Source organism: Sorghum bicolor, chromosome 7 (genome assembly GCF_000003195.3).
Source record: "Sorghum bicolor cultivar BTx623 chromosome 7, Sorghum_bicolor_NCBIv3, whole genome shotgun sequence".
Taxonomy (NCBI): Eukaryota; Viridiplantae; Streptophyta; class Magnoliopsida; order Poales; family Poaceae; genus Sorghum; species Sorghum bicolor.
This window is the reverse complement of record NC_012876.2, coordinates 1,797,717-1,815,360: the sequence shown is the minus strand read 5'-3', so window position 1 is coordinate 1,815,360 and position 17,644 is coordinate 1,797,717. Positions and strand designations below refer to the sequence as shown.

Here is a 17,644-nt window from a genome sequence, read left to right as displayed (position 1 = left end):
CATCTCATATCCAATTCCATTCCCTCAAACGGCACCGAAGTGAAAGCGAGGCTACTACGGCTGCGGCGGTGGTTCGGGGAGCTTTTTACCTGTATGTCATTATGAAAGATGGACCAAACCACCATGCCACTAAAAAGTTGTTTCGCACCGCTGTGCCCAACTTCATCTTCGACTATACCCGTGTGCCATTCCGTCCATTTTGAAGCCTAACGGCAGTTAAGTGGCCTGTGAATAGACTTCAATGCCCCTGGGTCAGTAGGTCTCATGAACAAAAATTTTTTGTCCTCAGTGCCACTGACTGGCTGCCAGTTTTGGCGCCAAAGAGGTCCTGGTTTTGGCGCCAAAGTGGCCTGCTGCTCTGCTATAAATCAGATGGTCACCCATTGCCTAGCCAACTTCTCATTTCTCTGTCTCCTTTCTAAGCTCCTCCTTTCTCTAGTCCTGCACATCCATGTCTCAAGCTTCTAGCAGCAGCTATGGGGGGAGGGTGAAGAGGGTCTTGTGCCCTAACTGTCATGTGCTTGCCAACCGTTTCATTTCAAGGACAGAGAAGAACCCTAACCGTGCTTTTCACAAGTGTCCGTATTATGCAGTGAGTGCTGTTCTTGTCGCCTCTTTTTCCCCTCATCTTTGGTTTTTTGTTGATGGTTTAGGTGGATGCTTTTCATGGTTTTGGTTCCATCCAGGTTGGTGGTTGCAGATACTATCAGTGGGAGGATGAAATGGTGGACTTTGAAGTGCAGACCCAAACAACCCCTGCTCCCCTACATGCAGTTCCCCTACAGGCAGTAATCCCTGGTGCTGATCAAGTAGCCATGTATCAAGAAGGATCCCAGGCTGTTGGAGTTGTAGGCAATGCAGTAGTGGAAAATAGGGGCGACAATAGGGTTATGCAGCAGCTTAGGTGGATTGAGAAGCTTATCTATGTATGCATTTTCATGGCTTTGTATGCTATAATGAAGAAGTAGATGCTGCATATGTATGTTGTATGAACATCGAGATGAATCAATGAATGAATGGAACCAACATTTCAGATTAAGCACAAACACATTAATCATCACATATAAAAAAAGTGTTCAGCAAACAGTAGTAGCATCCATAGTTCTCACTCCCAAACAACCAAGTTTTACAAAAGAAATGTTTTCCAGACCCCTGTTGCAGACTCCCATACAACTAGTTTCATCATCACATCCAAAAGTGGGGGCTGGACATGGCATCACAAAACAACAGAAAAGAGACCTCTTACGCTAGGTCTAGCTTCTTCTTGCTTCTTGTATTGGAAGCAGGGCTGGTAGAGGTAGCTTGACTGCCTTCCTGAAGTGGTTGCCTCTTTGGGGTCAGCTTCTTCTTCTTCTTCACTGCTAGCTGCTTTCTTGGTGGTGTTTTCTTGGGCAAAGGTACCACAGTCTCTGTGTGTACTGTGGCTTCAACAGCACCTGGGCTAGTAGTGCTTGGAGCTAGGAACACAGTGCATAGTGGTACAGGTTCATTGGAGCCAGTTCCAGACCTAGGGATAACAAAACAAGAAGTGTCACTGGCTAATAAATGCATGGAAACACACTCAGATGGTCCAGATTGTACCTGTTTGAAGGACCTCCAGAAGTAGTAGCAGCTGTCACCTTTCTTTTCTTTGCAGCACCTCCAGAAGTAGTAGCTGCCTTATTCTTTTTCTTTTCCCTGGCTTTTTCTACAGCTTCATTGGAGGGGAACTGCATGACTGATGATGTAGGATTAGCCAGCACCAAACTAGTCTCAGTATTGGTGCTTGTTGCTTTTTTCTGCCTTTTCTTTGGGACACCCCTGCACAAGACAAAACATAATGTAACTGAAGACAAATAGACAAGAACTGCACAAGACAAGAAAGTTGTTACCTTTCAGCAAGCATTGCAGCTATGTCCTCTGGATCCCCATTCTTGCATGTTCTTTCTGGTAGGTTGACCACAAATCTGTAGCCAGACCCCCCCTTAGCACAAATCTCAGCCACACCTTCAGGACTGTCAGTTATGACCTCAATGTCCAAATTGTAGCTGTCCTCTCTCAACTTTTTCTCAATATGAGGTAATATCTTTCCTGTGAACTTCATGGCTACCCTCTTCCTATGGTTCCACTTGATCAAAATCTTCTGTCTTATTGTGTCCAGCAAATCATCTAAATGCTTTGACTTCTCAAGCTTTATCCAATTGTTGAATGACTCAGCCAGATTATTAGTGACATAATCCACCTTGGATGTAGTCCTGTACTGACTCCTAGTCCACAACTTTTTGTGGTTGTCAGCTAGGTAAATCATTGCATCTGGCCTAGCTGCAGCCATGGCCTGGTAATGTTTGTTAAACATGTATGGGCTCCAAGAATAAGAGGCAGCCCATAGATGATCATCAAAGACCTGGCCATTGAACCTTTTCTTAAAATTCTGCACTAGATGATACATGCACTCCCTGTGCTCATCCTCAGGGAAGACCTCACTAACCCCATTCATAACAGCCTGTCCACAATCTGTACAGAAAGCCAGCCCAGCTGGTGATCCAATAACCTCTCTCAACTTCTGCATGAACCAAACCCAATTCTCATTGGTCTCTGAATCTATAACTCCTACTGCTACTGGGTACATCCAGTTATGTCCATCTACTGCACAGGCTACACACAACTGACCCCTGAACTTTCCATTCAAAAATGTGCTATCTACAGCAAGATATGGTCTGCACCCTCTAAGAAATCCATCTACACAGGGCTTCAATGCAAAGAACAACCTATTAAACCTGATCTTATCCTTGACTGTGTGGTAATCAATGATAAGAGATGAGCCAGGACTAGATTGCTCTAACTGGGCCTGGAGTCTAAACAAATTGTTGAAGCTCCTATCCCAGGGCCCATAAATCCTATCCATGGCAATATTTTTACCTTTGTACACTCTCCTGTATGTCAAAAGGACTTTGTACTCTTCGTTGATCCTCCTTATCAACTCTTTCATCTTGATGTTGGCATCTTCCTTTAACCAATCAGCTACTTTGTCAGCAACCCAATACTGATCCAACCCAACACAGATTCCAACTCTCCTAGCACTCTGACATTCATGATCATCTTTATTCTTTTTTATCTGCAGAAAAGAGAAGACCATCACACATTACATACACAATATAAGATGGCAGAAAAAGAGAAGACCAACTACTAATTACCTTAACTGTCACACCATCCCGAAGAGTAGATGCATGAATTCTCCATGGGCAATTAAATTCATCCTTGTACTTGCAGTACACCCTATACCTCCCTGGATCACTTTTCTCAATTAAGTAATGGTACTCATGTTTAGCAGAATGAGAAGCTAATGCAATCTTAAAAGCAGCCATATTTGAATAAATAGTTCCTACAGACATAGGAGGATCCTTCTTATCATAATGAGCATCAGGCTTTGGTTCAGGCACTCTGTCAGCAACAATCTCATCATCAGACACATCATCAACATTAGCATCAGAGTCAGACAACATTTCATCACCAGAGCTATCCTCTTCCTCTTCCTCTTCCTCTTCCACTTCCTCTTCCCTTTGTTTTCTGTCAGTACTAGGATTTGGAGGTGCAGGTTGGTACTGGGGACCAAGGTCAATATACAGGGATTCATCGTCAACACCAACATGCTCAAACATTGGGTTAGGGTTGGCCAGGGTTCGATCATCATCAACAATAGAATCATCATTGTGGTCATCATCATAGGAGGGTTGGCTAGGCCCAGCTTGATCTGTATTTGTGGTCTGGCTGGGTTCTAAGGGTGTTGGCTCTGGTATTGTAGGGGTGTCTGGGGAGGGTGCAGGATTGTTTGGTTCACCAAAGTCCCAATTTGGAAGAACAGGGGGCTCACTATTTTCCTTATGATATGCAACTGTCAACCAGCAAGACCTGTAAACCCTATGTTTATCAAACATTTCTACCAACTCTTGGTCACTTCGGATTGGGATGTGAACTTTACTATCTCTGCAGAAATAGAATAAGCTAGCTACATCACCGTAGTTAGGCGGATACTTGTCAACAACATCCTCGAGCATCCCACTGAAGTGTGTGCGGTCAGCATCCACCACTTCATTTACACAAAACCAGCGCGCACGTGAGTTTGGAACAACAATCCGCATTTCTAAATTGAAGCTACTGTCCGGGTCCATCCTACAGATGAACAAATGAACACGAAATCAATAAACCCTAGCTCCAATCCAATCCAATCCGTAGCGCACGGCCAAAGCAAAACCCTCAACGACAGCTACTACAATCAACTTAACTAAGGAGCGCAGAATCAGTGAACTCACCCGTCTCGAAACCAATCCGGACGCTCGCCCGCACCGTTCCACGCCATGGCTGCTACGCAAGGATGTCCTCGCCCTCGCTGACCGGTCAAGTGCCACCACCCATGCGCCGACGCAACACGGGGGGACTATAGTCCTCGACCGCCGCCGAATCCGCCGTCCCGACCGCCGCCGCCGCCGCTAGGGTTCCGAGCTCGGGGTTTGAGAGAGGAAGACTGAGAGTGGGGAACGGGGAATGGGAATGGTCAATGGCGCTCGCTCCTCTTCTATCGCCCGAGACTACAAGGGCAAAAAGGACATTTTCTGACCCAGGGCCCACGTGCCAGACATCTTAATCGTCAAAAAACGGACGGAATGGGGACGGAATGGCACACGGGTATAGTCGAAGATGAAGTTGGGCACAGCGGTGCGAAACAACTTTTTAGTGGCATGGTGGTTTGGTCCATCTTTCGTAATGGCATACAGGTAAAAAGCTCTGGTTCGGGCTCCGGACTCCAGAGATGGCCGGCGCGGGAGGCGGCGGCGGCGGCGTGGTCCGCGACGTGGAGGCGCTGGATGGCGTGCGCTCCATCGTGCTAAAGCCGTCGGAGTCGCTCGATGAGTCGCGGTTCACGAGGATCGCCGCGCCGACTTCAACGACCCGGGCCTCGGGCTCGAGGGGCTGCTCGCCTCGCTTGCGTACACGGGGTTCCAGGCGTCCAACCTCGGCGACGCCATCGACGTCGTCAACCAGATGGTACGGCGCCCACTACTCTGTTTTTTTCCTTGTCAGAACTCGGGAGGGCGAGTTTGCGCTTGGGGCCACTGTAGCAACCTAGCGAAGAAGATAGGTCCATGTGATTTTGTGCGATGGGAGTTCTGTTGTAGGGTGTTGTTAATTCTCAGCAAATTTATGCTTAGATGGCTGCAGTGGCGGAAGGTGAAGCAAATTAGGGGAGAGGGATTTTTTATTTTTTATTTTTAAAAAGAACAAGTGAAATGTATAGTTGACATCAGAAACCATATATAGTCATTAGTCAATTTAATTGTCGATTTAGCAAAATCATACCAAAAATTACTTAATAAGACTTTAGTGGAAAAGATTGGGGATTGAAGAAACAACCTGTAGGAATATAGTGGATTGTGTCAAGTAAACATCTGTAGTTGGACTTTCATTTGGAATAAGCTAGAAGTACCTATATGACATAGCAATATTGCCCCAGCATATTTATTCATTTTCAGTTTTGTCCGATTGTCTACTATTATTTGCATGGTTCTGATATTTGCTGTGCTTGGCTGGACTAAAGTTAGATTGGAGGTTGTCGCATGAGAAGCCCAGTGAAGATTGTGATGAAGCAGAACTTGACCCTAAATATAGACAATCTGTGAAGTGCAAGATATTTCTGGGCTTCACTTCAAACCTTGTGTCTTCTGGCATCCGGGATATAATCCGTTTTCTAGCTCAGCATCACATGGTAAATTCTCCTACTTCTGTATCACAAGTGCAAATTTGGAATGAAAAGAAGTTTCAATGTCCCTCTGTAAAGTAGTCTGCTTGAAGCATGCCTATACATACCTGTTCCTAACATTACCAAATCCATTGAGCTCTACAGTGTTCTAATGTTACTAACTTTTTCATTGAAAAATTATGTTCTTTATTAGGTGGATGTTATTGTTACAACTGCTGGGGGTATAGAGGAGGATCTCATTAAATGCCTTGCACCAACTTACAGAGGTGATTTTTCATTACCTGGAGCACTACTGCGGTCAAAAGGACTGAACCGGATAGGAAATCTGTTGGTGCCGAATGATAACTATTGCAAGTTTGAGAACTGGATCATGCCACTCTTTGACCAGATGCTATTCGAACAATCTACTGAGGTGAACATTCCTGCTGGGACAAAGCTATAAAGCTACCTGCTAAACATGGTGGTTTTCATTTGCATATACAATGGCTATTTGATACTAGAAGTAGTATACAAATATGCTTTTTTCTTGCAACCTGTAAAATATTTCTTATAGAAGGGTCTGGATTTTTCTACTGTCTGAGACACTTAGAAGCATGAAGAAAAGCCTAACATGAAATCGATCTACAATATGGGTCCAAAAGTTCTTCAAAAACTATTTGTCTAGCATGTCACACTAAATGTACTTAAAAGATTCAAAAAATATCCTGGCATTTGCATGACCTTGCTTGCATAGCTTTTTTTTTACTGACATTATACTTTTTCCTGGCCTTTAGAGTGATGATTGATGACCTTTTTTCTCTTTCTTCTAGCAATATGCGTATGAACTTGAACGGCCAGACGATTGATATCTTGCCAAACTAAATGTATGAAGTATGAGCTATTAGTTTCTGCAGAAGTTGCTGAATGTCAATACAGATAAGGTTACACCTTACTGGATATTTAATGTCTTAACTCAAAAACAGCCTGCATTTTTCACATCATTAATTTGTTGTAATATACCTGTCAGCTCGTGTGCATGACAGTATGAGTAACAGATCCTGTTTTTCTGCAAACAAGTAGTAGAACATATTCTTATTTCTTTGTCATGAATCAATTTATTGTTACCTGCAGAATGTTTGGACACCGTCAAAGGTGATAGCTCGTCTTGGTAAAGAAATAAATGATGAAAGCTCCTATCTTTACTGGGCATACAAGGTAATATGTTTTTACATTACCTGTGTATTCTTAGGAAATATTAAAACTGCTGAAATGGGGGCGTGCTGATTATATTTACAAATTATGCATTGATTTATGTTGGATGGGAAAAATAATAAAAATTCAGCTGTGTTTTTTGAGCAACTTATTGTTGCTTTTGCTTTACTGTGGAATCTATTAATGCACTGTGTTTGTGTATCTGATAGCTATATTTGGACCTTAGTTGGTTTAGAAATGTTCATAGCTCAGTTGATGCAAGCAATATACAATAGCTATTACTCTTGATGTTAAATAGACTCTGTGCCTTACCCTTTCCTGTTCCTGGTTGGATATCTCATAAAAAATTGCATGGAGTTTCGTGCTTTCCTTATGCTGAAGTTATTATACATCTCAAGACAGCAGTCACACTGTACTAACTCATCAGTACTTGACCAGAATAACATACCTGTATACTGCCCTGCATTGACTGATGGATCACTCGTGCTTTCCTTATGCTGAAGTTATTATACATCTCAAGACAGCAGTCACACTGTACTAACTCATCAGTACTTGACCAGAATAACATACCTGTATACTGCCCTGCATTGACTGATGGATCACTCGGAGACATGCTGTTCTGTCATGCAGTCCGTAATCCTGGCCTTATTATTGACATTGTACAAGGTATGATTCACTGTTATGTCCTTGCCTTTGCTTTCTTATGTAACATTGAGCTTAAAATCGTTTACAGATATACGGCTGATGAATGGGGAAGCCATCCATGCAACACCAAGGAAGACAGGGATTATAGTTCTTGGTGGAGGCCTTCCAAAGCATCATATATGCAATGCCAATATGTTTCGCAGTGGTGCAGATTATGCTGTTTATATTAACACAGCTCAAGAGTTTGATGGTAGTGACTCTGGAGCACAGCCTGATGAAGCAGTCTCATGGGGAAAGATAAAGGGTTCAGCTAAACCTGTAAAGGTATACTTTCTTTGACGAAGCTTCAGATGCTGTTTCTTGTGTTTTAGTAACTCTAGTTAAACTTATTTTGGTACTGCACGTACAAACTCTTTCTGTTGAATTGTCTTGCAACTCTTTCTGTTGATTTGTCTTGCAACGAGGTATCAGAAGAACAAAATATGCATATGTAGATGTTTTTATTTATTTATTTATTTATTTGCGAAACGTCTTAACTTCCTTCTGTCACTCTGTGCAACTTTTGCGCTGACAGAATATTACCATCTTACTTTCTCTAATAATTGTTGGTTTATGAATGATTATCTGACTGTTTAATTGTGCCTTTTCTGCTAATAGAAGATACCAATTTGAAATTAGCATATTGGGAGAGCATAGTCTTGTGCATGAGCCAGGCACTGGATGCTGTTATTATTCGATCTAATCTGTTTGAAAATTTGGAAAATGCAGGTGCACTGCGATGCAAGTATCGCTTTCCCGCTTGTTGTGGCTGCGACATTTGCACGCAAGGTTCATGGCTCCAAGTGAGCATACTGAAAATCTCTTTCATGGACTATGAATGGACACCAGAATTTTGAATGGCCTTTTTTGGAGCACGAGGTTCACTTCGCCTGCACAGGGATAATGCGCAAGCTTTTCGGGGACTCGCAGCCAGATACCACCATTTGTCGATGTACACTTGATGTTGTACTAGCTTTTTAGGCTGGTAGCATTCTTGTTACAATCAATAATTTACGGAAATAACAACGGCAACTTATTCATCCGAGTCATATGGTAATGCATGACAAGTGAACGAAATTGACTAACGACCTGTTTTTATAAGCACGGTGATAATCTATTCACCTGAACGACACTTTGTTTGCCGGTCTCTGGGTGTCGGAATAGTCACTTGGATTGGAAATCACGCTTCAGTTGTGGACTTGTGGTACACACTGTCAAATACAACTGATTTAGTTCGGGCCTCTTTTAAATTTCTGGATCTGCTTTGAATTTTGCACGTCAGCTGGATGCCTTTCCGCTCCATACCCTCTCTAGGCCGGAGCAACCCTTGTGCTCTGGCAACACCTCAATACAAAATTTTTTTAATGTGAAGAAATAGCTCTGTACAACCCTTGTGCTCTGGCAACACCTCAATACATATTTTTTTTAATGTGAAGAAATAGCTCTGTATAAATATCAACCAAGAGTTCAGGACTCGTAATTTGAATGTCACCTAATATGTCTTGAAGACATGGCAAGATGGGGATGCAAGCAGTATCTTGGAGATGCATGGCATATGCCCTTTTGGCTAATAATAATTGTAAAGGGAATTCCCAAGTGTTTGTCTAAAAAAGTAACAGGCGAAGATAAATAAAACATTATTATGAATTCAAAAAAAAAAGGATTGAATCATGATGACTGCTTAAACTGCATCGGAAACAGTACAAAACAAAGTTTCGAGAATCAAGGCAATCTGTAGCATTGTCATGGCAACATGCTGCATTTTCTGAAGGCAATGAATAATTAGCAGCTACATTTATCGAAATCCTTCCAAAAAAAAACTGGTTTTCATACGAAATTGCCAATGGATACAAGTTCTGAGAATCAGTCTCGGCACTTCAAACTTGATGATGAGAAAAATATCTGGCCATCTGAGAGGCATCAAGGAGCTTGGGACCTTAGCCTCCCCATATCCAGACGTGTCTTGAAAGAGATTTGGACTTCATACTGAGCCCCAGGTATACGCAGGCGTTTTAACCAGAAGAACTTCTTCTGAAGCTCATGTGGTTTGGCGGTCTGTTCCACAAACTGTTTCTTGACATGCATCGAGAATTGCTCCCTGGACTTCTTATCAATATGAGGTGATCGCAACACGGTGTACAAGGCTCGTGATTCAGGCAGTCCAACCTTCTTTGTGAATGGAATAAGCCCTGAGACCTGGTTGCTTTGGCTCATAAAAGATTTCATCACTACACGTATTTTTGCAGCCATGACGCTACTGCAAAGCAGAACCTTTGTCTACCGTTTGCAAATCCTGACACCTGGAGATGGTAAAAGTTAGCACTGTCATTGTAACATGGGCAACCATTTTATGTGCAGACAAACAAAATCTAGAGAAATTTAGAAAATTAACCTTTTGCTGTAACATGGGCAATAATTTTATGATGCTTTAGCATAATATTCATCACAAATTGGGTAGCAGAAACACAGGGAGGGAAACATATACAGTGAGTACTTAGAGTAAAAAAGGTTCAGAGCATGGATGTCAGCATATCAGCTAATGTGCAGTATGATGCTCAGCCACACCATGTCACCACAATGTCACAGATTACCTGGACTGTGCCCACAGGGCTACTTAGCATATGTTTTGCAGTCATTAATTGATCCCATTTAAATATTTTTGTACTATGGAAAAAAAAGAAAGATGATAAAAATAGAGAGGATTTTTTTTTTTGAAATGAAGTATCAGGCTCATGACAGACAAATGACAATCCATATACACAAGACGATAAAATAAGTAACGAGGGTACAAAGCTTCAGTTTGTGAAAGGAAGGTGACGCGATTCAGACCCACGGCTTCGGCTAGCCTGGCTACGGGAGAACGACCGATCCCTGCGTTTCCAGCAAGCCTGGCTAAGGGGCTCCCCCTGCACTAGCTAAGCCTGGCTAAGAGGCCCAAACAGGCAACCAAACATCAGCTGGGTGCATCCAGCAAGCCTGGCTGGGGGCTAAGCCACCCAACCAAACACACTACAACAGAAGACTGTTATAGCTTCACTTGATACAGAGATGATTGGCAATAAAGCTACAACAGAAGACTGTTTTTGTTTTTTTAATGGATGGGGGTAAATGAACACACGAGGATTGTTGCAGTTAGCAAAGAACTAAAGAAATATGTCGGGCATCATCAGTCTTCAAAAGGTTAACACTGTGAAGTAAAGACAAGCAACTCTGATTCCACGAAGAATTGCAACAGCAATGGCTAGCACCCAACCGCGTCATAAATTTGCAGAGGCACGTTCCATACAAGTTCATCCAATACATATTACTTGTCCCAAAGGCCAAAGGGTTTGTAACAAGTCACAAGCATATCGATAATTTTTGCAAAGCAATCGAAGTAGGCAAAATACATGCATATACACTTGTAAATGGATTCAGATCCGAATACAAATAGTAAGTTAGGGTCTGGGCGCGCACGGTTTCGCACAGCAGGAAGGGAAGACCAAGGGGAGGGCGTACCTGGTGGCGCTCGTCGCCGGCGAAGGGGCCGAATTAGGGCGGCAGCGGCGGCCGGCCCAGTCGTCTTGCGCGCACGCTGCGGGAGTGGGGGTGATGGAAGAAGACGACCCACGGCCCAGAAGCGGTTTTTGCAATGATAGGCGCATTCTGCAAATAATAATATGTGCAAGGGTCCAAATGAAAATTCTCTCAGATAAGTTGAATAAGATCCAAAACCCTAATCCGTCCCCCTCTTCTCGCACTCGCGCGCCTTTCCCATTCGCGCCGCCGCCGCCGCCGCTGCAAGCGCCAGCTCGCCGTCGTCCGAGCCAAACACCCCAACGCCGCCATGGGGCGTATGCACAGCCGCGGGTAACCCTCCCGCCCTCGTCCTCGTAGCACTGGTGCTATTGCTTCTAGTCTGGTGAATCTGTGTGCTAATGGCGGCTGCATGGCTCCGTGACGCAGGAAGGGTATCTCGTCGTCGGCGCTGCCGTACAAGAGGACGCCGCCGACCTGGCTCAAGACCGCCGCCTCCGACGTGAGAGCCTTCTCCTCTCTCTCCCTCGACCCCATCCCATTCGGGCGTTGTCTGCTTCCGTTGTTGTTGGGATGGGATTGCTGATTCGGTTGGCTGATGCGTGTGTGTGTTGTTGGTTCTCGTCTGGTAGGTGGAGGAGATGATCACTAAGGCGGCGAAGAAGGGTCAGATGCCGTCGCAGATCGGCGTCCTGCTCCGTGACCAGCACGGTATCCCCCTTGTCAAGAGCGTCACGGGCAGCAAGATCCTCCGCATCCTCAAGGCCCATGGTGAGAATTAGATCCTCATTCGATTCACTTGTTGGCAGTGATGGAGCTCGAGGATAAATTTAGAGGGGGCTAACAGTATAATAATGCACATGGTTTAGGGAGTGTGAGGATGGCAAATTTAAAGCTTCATTAGCAAAATGTACTAATATACTGAAGCATCCTTTTATAGAGTTGCAAAATGAGGAGGGGTCACGGCCCTGCTTGTTGGTATTTTGTGATTTGTGATGTATTCATGTAATCATGTTTTCATGTGCTTGCTTGTGTAGGGCTGGCGCCAGAAATCCCGGAGGACCTCTACTTCCTCATCAAGAAGGCGGTGGCGATAAGGAAGCACCTTGAGAGGAACAGGAAGGACAAAGACTCCAAATTCAGGCTCATTCTTGTTGAGAGCAGGATCCACCGCCTTGCCCGCTACTACAAGCGCACAAAGAAGCTTCCACCCACCTGGAAGTAGTAAGTCACTTGAACCCATGCATTGTAGTTTGTTGCTTGTTGGTACTAGCATGATTACTGAAGTATGCGGTATTAGCTTAGTTAACTTGGTAATCGTTGATCTGTTGTGCCTGGCGATTATTATTGTAGTAATTTTTTTTATGTCAGTATTGTTGATTGTTTCAGATGCTACTGATCGTTTACTACCTAAGTATGTAATCGTGATGTGAATACAATTCCATGTGTGAAACTCAATATTATAAACGATGATTAATATTGTAGATTATTAGAGCCATGGATTTGTGCTGCAAGTAATTTTGAAGCAGCTTGAATTGGGTAGTCTTTGATAAAGAACACTCTTATTTGAAATGCATTTGTGAGCTATATTTCACGCTATATTGTTCATATAGCTGTAGTATGTTCATCTGAGCATGTAGATTCACTGGCATTTTAGGTTTCTATTTGGCAGAGATCTATCCCCAGCTTCATGAGCTATGTTGAGGATGTTTTGGTATGACATTACATTTTGGACAAAAAGTAGAGACTGAAACCACTTTATTTTAGCCTGCATACTACATATCTGATGCGCAGCTGAAAGCTGGAGGCTTGCCAAACAGGGTGCTAGTGTGCAGTGTGTTTGTTGTTACCTTGAGATTACAATAGCAATGTTATGAAAATCTGACGCATGTAACCAAATCAATTGTCTTTAACATTTAGTTGTATTTAAGGCAGTAGATGGGTCAATTCCCCAGAGTTCTTGTGCTGTATTGTGTTTTTTCTTTTCTGTTATGTGGCATGCTATTTGGATGGTCATACACTTCTATGTTGTAGCTGACAATTCTTGCTCTACTGCAGTGAGTCAACCACCGCAAGCACTCTGGTGGCCTAAGTGAGGAGCTCAACATTAGGTGCTTGAAGCTGGGCTATTCTTGGAATCATTTTTATGTACCGTTTTATGAGTTTGGAGTGAACTAGAGATCTTGAATGTCCTGTGGAGGATGCCATAAACCCTTTTGGTTACATAGAACTGCCTGTTGTTAACTTTTGCTACTCGGCATCCAGATTTTGTCAGCTATAATATGATCATTTACATTACATGGTTTGCCCCTACCTTCCTGCAGTCACCTTCGCCTTTGTTATTACATATTATGCCGTATGAGGTATTGCTGTGTAATGCTTGTGATGACAATATTGGTGATGAATTGCTGCTGCCCGAATAGTGTTGTTTTCCTTGGGCGAAGGCGAGGGCAAGAGGCCATATATGATAATTATATATGTGATGTTATTTGTATCACCACAGCATTGCATCAGCTGGCTAGAACTAGAACCACATAATGACAATTGTATGTGATGTCATTTGTCTGTTTTGAGATATGGGAACCACACAATTATATGCAACTTGTTCTTTGGTCTGAGATTGTATCCTCGGGAGCAAAACCTGAACATGTGTTGTAAGATGGGGCTTCACGAGACTTTTTTTGTCATGTGATTTGTTTGCGGTGCAATTTGTATAAAATCCATTTATACTTGGGTGCAGAAGGTACTGAAGGCACTTGATCGCTTGTTTTCTACTTTTCTTAACACTTACCCTCCGTTGAAGGGTATATTTGTTTTGCTTTTCCAGAAGCTGCAATTAGCTTTTAGCCTTGGGCTGTTTGGGCACAAGGGGTACCTGAATTTATGTCAGAAGCACACCCAGAGAGAGATACCATGCTAGTAAATGAAAGGGTTAGGAAAAAAACAGCAATACCAGGAACATATTAGAAATAATGCATGTATTCGTGTTGTGAAGCACGGGCAGTATTTCTGTTTGGAAGATATTATAAGAGGCTAAAACATGTATTGTCAACCACAGAGAGTATTAGTTACGGCTACAATATCAGTTTTCAGTTCGTCATAGAATTTCTCACACCACCATCCACGGTGGCGACAACAAAATTGCAGCAGTCGCACTAATTTATGCTACCATTTTTCATTGTTTTGCGATGAACCACTCAATTGATGCTTACATACATAAGGGTCATGTTTGTTAGCTGTGTAGCTTGTGCCTGGAGCATGAACTTAATCGGCCAATGAGGCAAAGGCAAAAATGCATTTCTCAAGGGTAAGCCTCAACGGCTCAGCGTGTCTGGCGCTCTACAATAGCTTCCTTTACTACGATATCCCGTCCGAAAAAGACCTGTTGCAGAAGCAAAGAAGTGATATAAACCAAGGCGCTGGTAAAGAAAGGAGCAATATAATTGGGTAGGACCGTAGGACAACTTGACGAGCACAATAGCAGAGTACAGCATTAGGCTACTAGCAGCAGGCATTCAGATCAGGGAGTTACTACATTGGAACCTGGGGCTACTAAACAGGAGTACCTCTTTACTTCAAATTACCACAAAGAACCATTACTCTTCTAGTCCAGAGGGCAAAGTCGTCTACCTTTATCTAGAAGAATATTGGTAGGGCTGAAGTTTTCAGAACTGGTTTATCATGTCTGAATTTACAAATGCAAGAATCTCATAGAATCAGCACAGGTCATCCAAAATCCATGTTAAGTTCCCTCTATTATTCAGACTAGGTATGCTAGATTAATAGCGGTAACCAGAGCTGCAGATCAAATTCAAGAGGAATAACTATTTTGTAAAAACAAGCTACTGGAACAGCTCAAATAAGTAACGAAACCCAAAACTTGAGCCTTACCGTTCTGTCAAGCTTTAACGCTGCCTCAAGCTCTTCAGCAGAAGAAAATGAAAGGAACCCATAGACTCGGTTTCTGCCTCCTTTGCGATCTGTCAACAGCCTTGTGCTAACAACGGTACCGCACTGAGTAAAGAGTTCTCTCAAGTCTTGGGGCTGAACAGACCACGCAAGGTTGCCGACGTAAACCTTGTGCGGGCTCTCAAAGATGTGGTCCTTCATGGGTGTTATATGGGCCAGGTTCACATTTTTCCTATTGGAAATAACATCAGATGCTAGTTTAACAAAAACTTCGCGCCCATCTAATTCCTACAAGATAAACACATGACATCATGAGTCAAGAGACTCGAAAAGCATTGAGACATGCAGTAAAAGTTTTCATCTGAATATGTGGTGTAAACGACTCACAAATCCATCCAGAGCATTGATGGCTGTCCGAGCTTCTGCTAAAGAACGCATCGTAACAAAGGCAGTTCCTCGACTAATCCCAGTCTCGGCATCGCGTGAAATCTGCGAGGTGTAAATGACTTGAAGTGTTAGCATCAAAATACACACCAAAAGGTCCTGGTAAAAGACTAGAAGGTATTGTATACAACCCAAAGAGTTAACATCATCATTTGTACACAACACAAGCAAGCAGCCTCTACTCACAATGTACCTACTATACTAGTCAATCATAAAATAAAATAAAAAGCTGCACCAAGTTCAGCCGACCATCCATCCAGTTAAAAGAGTAGCAGCTAATACAGTATCATCAGAAAGATGTCAAGAGCATGGTTTTATTGAAAATTCTGCTTCCTTTGTTCATCTAATGAGTTCATTTGGTTGATCAATGAAGAGAAATTGGCAAATGCAGCAGTGCTCATGCAATTAGTACCCAGGCCTATCGTGTCAAGTACAACTGTACAAGTCGGTTCAGAACAACCAATCAGAACTACCAGCCTTGCTCATGAATTATTTGGCAAGGCATCTTCACGTAGTGTGTGTAAACCCGTTGTTGATTGATCCAATTAACAGTAAGCATCGGATAAGCATATAGATACCTCGACGGAGAGGACGGTGCCGTGGGGCGTGAAGAGCTGGAGCAGGTCCTGGACGTCGCAGCGGCGCGGGAGGTTGCACACGAACAGCTCCCGCGGGCGCGGCCACTGCCGCGCCCACCCGCTGAGGTCCTCGCCGGCGTCCGCGCCCAGGTCCTCCCCGCGCGCCGCGCCGTTGCCGCCCGCCCACTCTTGCTCATCCTCCGCCTCGTCACTGAAGCCCGCCTCCGCATCCGACAACCCACGCTCCTCCTCCTCCTCCTCCTCTTCCACGGTTTCAAAAAACGGTGGCGGTGGAGGTACTGAGCTTGCCCTCGTCCTCGGGCCGAGACGGGCGGCACCCAGCCCGACGCCCGCGGCTCTGCGAGTGACGAGAGCGGGGAGAGGCTGGCGGAAGTGCGGAGGTCTGGGGAGGTGGAGGATGGCGTTGCAATGATGATAGGCGGTGGTGGCTGTGGCCATGGTGATGGTGGATAGGGAGGAGGAGGAGCGGGGGGATTGGGGCGGGAGGTGGAAGAGGACACGAGGCGGGACGGGCACGGGCTGCGAGCTTTCGTGCCGGTGCCTGGGAGGGAGACCAACGGCTGGATGCTGAGCCACGTGTGCATCCTGCCCAGCAGACGAAACGATGAACGTTCCAGACCAAAGCCAAAAATTTGCATTGCTAGAGCAACATAGAGAGATATATCAAATCAGATATTCAGATTCAGATATACTCCCTCCATCCCAAATTGTAAGTCATTCCAAAAATCTTAAAGAGTCAAATTTTTTTAAGTTTAACCAAATTTATATTATAAAATAATAATTATTATGATACTAACTAAGTATCATTAGATTCTTTCTAAATTATATTTTCATAGTATAATCACTTTACGTTACAAATCTTAGTATTTTTCTCTATAACTTTGGTCAAACGTAAAAATGCTTTGACTCTCCAAGATTCTTGGAATGACTTACAATTTGGGATGGATGGAGTAGTATGAAACACTCTTTTGAGCGTTTTTATCAAAAAAGAAAATAGTCAATCCCGATATGCTAAAAGAAAAGGGCCAATTCATCAGTACTTTGAAAGGGAAAAAAAGAGCAAGTAGGAGGCACTTTCCAGCACAATTTTTTTTCAAATTTTCACGAGAAATATATATCTGATACACATACATAGCAAAATCAGTATTCTCGCCGCATTACAACCAGACTGAACCTCCAAGGATACCAGTATCTGTACTGCAAGTATAATGTATACCACCATGGTCCATGAATCCAAGATGATTTATGCCGAAGTGTATGACATGGTTCTTCACAGGACGAACCCAGAGCGCCGGAGGAGGACTGCCGGCACGAAATCAAGCTGACGACGGCTCCAGGCAGCTCCGGCGGCGGCGGCGGCAGCAGCAAGCTGCCTGAGCGGTCATCTCATGCACAACTTGGAGGCTGCACGCCTTAGCTTTTCGTTCTCGTCCGCAGTGGCGGAGCCACAAACAAAGTATAGGGAGGCCAATTTGCCAATTAAATCTATAAGTAAATAGATAGTGGAAAAATTAGTCTTATTAGTTACTACTTATATAATCAGACCACACTAAACAAAATACAGTTT

General features: G+C 43.7%; 4 protein-coding genes, 1 long non-coding RNA gene and 1 pseudogene across 5 annotated transcripts; 3 read left to right on the top strand and 3 right to left on the bottom strand.

Moving 5' to 3' along the window:
- Positions 7–8,736, top strand: LOC8066104 (annotated as a pseudogene).
- On the top strand, positions 433–995 carry LOC8066105. The gene is made up of 2 exons (XM_021464501.1): positions 433–592; positions 687–995. Exons 1-2 carry the CDS (start codon positions 452–454, stop codon positions 966–968), a joined length of 423 nt encoding a protein of 140 aa, XP_021320176.1. The 5' UTR covers positions 433–451; the 3' UTR covers positions 969–995.
- LOC110436862 lies at positions 1,218–1,796 on the bottom strand. The gene is made up of 2 exons (XM_021464502.1): positions 1,582–1,796; positions 1,218–1,507 (listed from the first exon to the last, which is right to left on the bottom strand). The coding sequence occupies exons 1-2, from the start codon at positions 1,713–1,715 to the stop codon at positions 1,243–1,245; spliced, it is 399 nt and encodes a 132-aa protein (XP_021320177.1). The 5' UTR covers positions 1,716–1,796; the 3' UTR covers positions 1,218–1,242.
- LOC8068576 lies at positions 9,267–11,231 on the bottom strand. Its single transcript, XR_002454736.1, has 2 exons — positions 11,108–11,231; positions 9,267–9,909 (listed from the first exon to the last, which is right to left on the bottom strand). It is a non-coding gene; the product is annotated as an uncharacterized LOC8068576 (long non-coding RNA).
- LOC8066103 (40S ribosomal protein S13) lies at positions 11,299–13,438 on the top strand. Its single transcript, XM_002444887.2, has 5 exons — positions 11,299–11,458; positions 11,555–11,627; positions 11,758–11,896; positions 12,163–12,349; positions 13,184–13,438. The coding sequence occupies exons 1-5, from the start codon at positions 11,436–11,438 to the stop codon at positions 13,215–13,217; spliced, it is 456 nt and encodes a 151-aa protein (XP_002444932.1). The 5' UTR covers positions 11,299–11,435; the 3' UTR covers positions 13,218–13,438.
- Positions 14,169–16,591, bottom strand: LOC8066102 (28 kDa ribonucleoprotein, chloroplastic). Its single transcript, XM_002443724.2, has 4 exons — positions 16,057–16,591; positions 15,422–15,523; positions 15,017–15,322; positions 14,169–14,507 (listed from the first exon to the last, which is right to left on the bottom strand). Exons 1-4 carry the CDS (start codon positions 16,513–16,515, stop codon positions 14,448–14,450), a joined length of 927 nt encoding a protein of 308 aa, XP_002443769.1. The 5' UTR covers positions 16,516–16,591; the 3' UTR covers positions 14,169–14,447.

Coding starts and splice junctions, on each gene's coding strand:
- LOC8066102 (XM_002443724.2), bottom strand. CDS start 16,515: ATGGCCACAGCCACCACCGCCTATCATCATTGCAACGCCATCCTCCAC. Junction 15,524..16,056: donor GCACCGTCCTCTCCGTCGAG/GTATCTATATGC, acceptor TACACCTCGCAG/ATTTCACGCGATGCCGAGAC. Junction 14,508..15,016: donor CGTTAAAGCTTGACAGAACG/GTAAGGCTCAAG, acceptor CTTCTGCAACAG/GTCTTTTTCGGACGGGATAT.
- LOC110436862 (XM_021464502.1), bottom strand. CDS start 1,715: ATGCAGTTCCCCTCCAATGAAGCTGTAGAAAAAGCCAGGGAAAAGAAA. Junction 1,508..1,581: donor TCTGGAGGTCCTTCAAACAG/GTACAATCTGGA, acceptor TGTTATCCCTAG/GTCTGGAACTGGCTCCAATG.
- LOC8066103 (XM_002444887.2), top strand. CDS start 11,436: ATGGGGCGTATGCACAGCCGCGG. Junction 11,628..11,757: donor TCAAGACCGCCGCCTCCGAC/GTGAGAGCCTTC, acceptor CTCGTCTGGTAG/GTGGAGGAGATGATCACTAA. Junction 11,897..12,162: donor CCGCATCCTCAAGGCCCATG/GTGAGAATTAGA, acceptor TTGCTTGTGTAG/GGCTGGCGCCAGAAATCCCG.
- LOC8066105 (XM_021464501.1), top strand. CDS start 452: ATGTCTCAAGCTTCTAGCAGCAGCTATGGGGGGAGGGTGAAGAGGGTC. Junction 593..686: donor ACAAGTGTCCGTATTATGCA/GTGAGTGCTGTT, acceptor GGTTCCATCCAG/GTTGGTGGTTGCAGATACTA.